This window comes from Megalops cyprinoides, chromosome 25 (genome assembly GCF_013368585.1).
Source record: "Megalops cyprinoides isolate fMegCyp1 chromosome 25, fMegCyp1.pri, whole genome shotgun sequence".
Classification (NCBI taxonomy): Eukaryota; Metazoa; Chordata; class Actinopteri; order Elopiformes; family Megalopidae; genus Megalops; species Megalops cyprinoides.
In genome coordinates, this window is record NC_050607.1 from 8,632,094 (window position 1) to 8,637,527 (window position 5,434).

The 5,434-nt window shown below is 42.7% G+C and overlaps 1 protein-coding gene across 1 annotated transcript; it reads right to left on the reverse strand.

Annotated features, from left to right (window-relative positions):
- Positions 1-815: 815 nt before the first annotated feature.
- On the reverse strand, positions 816-4,365 carry LOC118771679 (fructose-2,6-bisphosphatase TIGAR B-like). Its single transcript, XM_036519686.1, has 6 exons — positions 4,306-4,365; positions 3,474-3,511; positions 2,929-3,050; positions 2,034-2,111; positions 1,813-1,923; positions 816-1,238 (listed from the first exon to the last, which is right to left on the reverse strand). The coding sequence occupies exons 1-6, from the start codon at positions 4,335-4,337 to the stop codon at positions 816-818; spliced, it is 804 nt and encodes a 267-aa protein (XP_036375579.1). The 5' UTR covers positions 4,338-4,365.
- Positions 4,366-5,434: the final 1,069 nt, after the last annotated feature.

Here is a 5,434-nt window from a genome sequence, read left to right on the forward strand (position 1 = left end):
ATGTCTAAAGAGATCGCATATCTTGACCGAAAACGGAAAACAAAGTAAACAAATGAGTGAACACATGGATGTGCGGCAGGTTGTTCATTACAGGTTTTCACTATTAGCCAATCAACATGACATTGAGACTTGTGGACCTGCACCGCATCTGCTCTGCACCCATACCCACAAACGTGCGTCCAGACTGAAACCGCCATGTGTATGATTTTCTCACTAACGCAAACATTCAGTCCCTGCAGCCATACAATATTCAAACACACTGATCCAAAAGGCACATGTAGTATGCAGCTAATATATAGGTCTGCAGGACATTTCTCACATGAGGTCACACATGTAAGTCCAGAATATAAAGCATAAATAATGTGACGCCCTGAAATGATATATTCAAACAACTACAGTCTGCAGTCTAACACATGCATCAGTTTAGACTCATTCAACATGCTTATTTTTAAATGCTTGCAAGTAAAAATTCTAAACCAGCTTGAAATTTGTGATAGTGAATTGTACATAAACTTTTCTGTACTTGTCTGTAAATTGTATTGTCTGCTCTGTGCTTGAGTAATTTGAACCCTGTGCCTTGGTAGGATATTTGGAATACCTTGTATTTGCTATTCAATATTATTGCTGCTGTTTTACTTTGTGACTACTTATACGCGCAACTTGGTTTCAAGCAGTCTGAACGACGCTGCTTTGAAGTCGCATCACCTTAAGTCAATCTGGATAAAGGCATCAAGCAATTCCATAGATAAATAAATAAATAAATAAATTTAACCAACAACGCTGCAGAGTACAGTTCAGTGTCCAGTCCCTGAAACTCACGCGCACTCCTCGTCTTTGCCGGGCTTCAGGTGGTCCCTGCGGTTGATGAAGACGCAGCGCACGGCGGTGGGCGTGAGTCCGGCCTCCCCGCGCCCCAGGGTGAGGACGAAGCGGCACATGCCAGTGTTGGGACAGGCGGAGAACACGTGCGTCATCTTCAGCTCGGGGGGCACAGAGCACCGCAGCTCCTCCACAAGGTAACGCACGGCCACACGCATGTACGCCCCGTGGCCGACCACCAGGGCGTGCACGGGAACATCGTGGACACCGTCGTCAGGGCGACCGGCGATGGGTCCTTCCGCGTGCGATGCCGGTACCGGCCCGTTCCCCTCGGCAGACTTCTGCGGCCCGTCTCTGCAGTGATCCTCCACCATGCGCTGGAACATGGACTTCAGGAACTCTCTAATTCGTGTCTTCACCTGAGCACAGAGCACACACACTCTGAGTAGCGCTACCCCACCAATGCCCCCGTCTTCACCCCCACACTTTCACTCAGAGACCCGCCCTTAACACCCCCCCCCCCCCCCCCAGAGCAGATTCCACTGGCCCTGGGTCAGAGTATTATCCTCAAGACTTTTTGCTACCCAACAGGGAGTGTTGACATTTTTAAAAGTAATGAAAGAGATGTCACTGTGACATTATTATGCATTATTTTGCTCCCCCTTTTCAAAGATAATTTGTAACTTACTTTATACATTAAGTCATTACTATGAATTTATTGCATTGATGCTGCCACCTAGTGTTGGTTTAAAGTATATTACCACATGCAGAACATTTGTGCTAAGTTTTAAGTGCTACTAGTTTGGGAGTTTGCAGCACCCGATAAAATGTTTTGGAATCAAACAAATGCTAAGACATAATTGTGACAATTCCAAGGACATGCTAACAGTACCACAGTATTGACTGAAAGGCATGACATGCACCAACAGAGACGCAGAATGCTCTAACAGAGACAAGCCACACGATAACAGAGACAGTGTGTGCTAGACTTACCTGCTCAGGTGTCTCTCCTTGCGGAGGGGTGAAGTCTGGACAGGACTGGCCGGCTGCTTTGGCCATGTTCTTCATGTCCTGCACAGGTCCTCCTTCCGCGATCCCAAAACTCTGCACAAAATAACAAGCAATAAAACCTAACCAAGCAAAGCAACTCTCACACATACACATACACATACACATACACACCCACTCTCACACACATAAACACCCATACTCACCCTCTCCTTCAGCAGCGGGTCAGTGACAACTTCGATACCTGAGCAGTGCAGGTTGTTTTTCACAATGATGTCAGCCGTCTGAAACACAGTGGTGAAACTGTGTTAGAGTCCATCTCTCCTCAGGAAGCTATGATCAGAACACGCCTCCAAACTGTGTTCACCACGCAATGCCAAATTAAATCCTATTTAACCCGCACATCCATCTGGAAATCACCCTGCTACTCGTAAGAAATGTCATGTTGTATTTATAAAACAGCTATCGAAAGACTGAAGAAATTTGACAACTTTGGAAAAGTGATTTACCATCATTGGACGGTTGGTGAAACGTGCAGGTAACAGCTTCATGTGCAGGACATGAGCAATAGCTTTTACACTCACTGCACAAAGAATAAAACCCCTGCTGGACAGCGTCAACACAAAGTTCAACCAGGTCCATGACCAGAGAAGATGTTATACTTGACTGTCAGTGAGTTATACTTCACCGCTGCTTGTTTTGTGGAAGTACATTTGTTACCCATAATGCAATGCACAGTGCAGAAATATTCCATCCCAGCCGCGTGTCTCACATTCTCTTTGTTGAATTGGTTCCACTGCCTCATGCCTGGCTTGGAATGTTAGGGCCTGTTAGAATCACTCGGCTGTCTGAATGGCCATCAGCTAATTTCCCTGTGAAATACTATAGACATTTCTGGTCTTTCACCACTTCCCAACCCAAAGCCTGAATATTTTACAGACAAGTGATAATCTTGGAATTACATTTACTGGAAGAACAATAACAAAAACAAGGAATAGAAACAGGCTGCTCAGCAGACTCTTTCACTGAGAGACACAGATATCACTCTGTCATAAAACTGACATGGGGAGTATGCCAATAAAGACACTTGGTCAGACTCACCTGCCGGGCTCGCCGCATGTTGCTAGCGAACACGTTGGTGAATTTCAGGTTCTGGAGGTATCTTCCTGCAGCCTCTGCCTGCTGTATACCGATTTCTGACAGGGGAGAGTCTATGCCCTGGCCTACAGAATACAGCACGATGCATTATTTCACAGAAGTACCTGTGTTATCCCAACAACCTGCATAGGATCCATTAGTGATGACATCTAAATATCATACACCACCCTTAGTGGTGACAGCAAGCGCTGACAAACTATAACACATAGGGGGAAAAAATAATAATCTAAACTGACAAGGAGTGAAATTCTCAGGTGCTTTAATCTATATGAGGAGTGTAAAGGAATAGGGTCAAAAAATAACCACAGCTGCCTACAGATCTATTAGCCTGACCACCCAAACAAAAGGAAAGGACACTCCACTACTCATATTGACATTACTGTTCTAAAATATGCCATAACAATTGGTGTAAGAAGTGAATGTTTGACGAGAAGGTTGAGTGGCAGGAGTTTACTGACATGTAGTACACAAATTCTTTATTTATATACCTTGTAGTAGCTTGTCCTTATTGTACTGGGTTTCGCCACTTGAAAAAAAAAGGTAAGGAGACTGCGTTACAAGTGAACAAACGTCATTATGTTCTTTTTGCCAACATACCCAGACTATAATATCCATCCACACGGTGGTCTCAACATACAAATAACACCTTATAGATCAATGCTGAATTACAACCTGTTACAGTAACATTAATGACAATGTAGGCTACTTCGTGGGACACACAAGTGTGTTTCGGCAATAAATCCCTGCACTCCACGCGGTTTTCTATTATAATTCAAAGGCGACTCCTTCAACGCATTTAATTCGCATGCTAAGATGTTTAGCACTTTGGTCTATATTTGGCGTGGAAATGGCACAACAGTCAGCGGCGTTGTCATTGCCAATAACCACAGATCGCATAGTGCGAAAGACCTAATAACACACATGACATTTCATTCAGAGCAATGACCCGGTACTCACAGGACACAGGGCGGATAATTCGCCCTCTGTTTTGACCTTTATGAACATGCTGCAGAGGCTAAAAGTAATTTCACACCCGCTATACCCTCTGCGCATTGCGGTGCAGTGACAGCTCCATACACGGCTTCCCCGTGTACAATCAAAATAGTACGGGAACAGCTAGTACCAAATTGATGATACGTCTGCTTATTCACCATAAGAGCAAGGAAGTGTGTTTGTATATTGAAATCTAACTGCACAGACACATGAAACCCCACCGGCTATCTAGGCAGCCTGCAAACGTGTTTAAAAAACTTTCTGTCAGGGCAAACCGGATCATGCAAAACACGTACAATACATGACATCGCAATATGGGCTACTTACTGTCTGACTATTGTTAAACCAAATGTTAACATTACTGCTGTGCAGACGCTAGCTCTCTGGCTGGAGCTTCTCGTGGTAATTAACCCTTATCTCACCCAAACCTCCGGTACGGTGCAACCGGCATTAGCTGCTGGCAACAATTAGCGATTTCCGGTTTAGGTTTTTCCACAATAAAAGTCCGTATGGTTCAAGAGACCAATAGCTACTTGAAAATATTACTGAACGATACTCTTTCAAATTAGTTCCATTATAAAAAAGCACAATGTAAAATGTTACTAGAAAAAAAAACATTTAAAGAGACAGATAATTAAGAAAAATATGCATATACATGAGTATTTTGCTTAAATATCACATTTTGTATATACAGCAAGCTCATTGAAAGGGAGGTGAAATTGATGGCAAATTTCACCTTTTTAGGTTCTCCGGTCGAGGGGAAAAGATAACATTTGGGATAAATTGATATCATACAGGTGTATAATAATACTGGAGGATGTAATCTATCCACTTTCAGTAAGTGACTATGCATAGTTTTTCCAGTTGAAGCAATTATTGTATTGGACATGAAAATTGATTGAAAATTTTGCCTTTTTGGCAACTGGGGTCACAGGAAAAGTCATCAATTCCAGGGAGCATTAAATTAATGTCAGTGAAGTCTCACTTGCTCCTAATATGTCCTTTTCACTGCCCTTTCATTGAATTACTATGTATAGCTTTTCCAGAAGAAGCACTTGTACACACACACACACACACACACACACACATGAGTCATGTATCAAGTACCAATATATTCTTCAGCCTTGTAGATTGCATTATAATAGATCTTTCACAGTTTGGCCAATATTATGAAACATCATAGCTAGAATCACACAACCTTGCACTCTGTTTACATATCATTAAAGTTTTTACTTTAGAATCTCAAATATAGTGCTCTTCATATTTATTTATACTCCTGATTCAACAGACAAAAAAAAAAAAACAGAAAAAGCAACCCACTGACATGGACTGCACTGACACGGTACTCCCCGTGGTATTTTATGAGGTTCTAACATTTCTTTGGGGGGAAATTTTAACTATTCCCCCCCAGCAACATTGCTTCAGATCTTGACATTTTTTATTCATGAGCTGCTTT

Coding starts and splice junctions, on each gene's coding strand:
- LOC118771679 (XM_036519686.1), bottom strand. CDS start 4,337: ATGTTAACATTTGGTTTAACAATAGTCAGACA. Junction 1,924..2,033: donor ACCCGCTGCTGAAGGAGAGG/GTGAGTATGGGT, acceptor TATTTTGTGCAG/AGTTTTGGGATCGCGGAAGG. Junction 1,239..1,812: donor AAGGAGAGACACCTGAGCAG/GTAAGTCTAGCA, acceptor CTCTGTGCTCAG/GTGAAGACACGAATTAGAGA.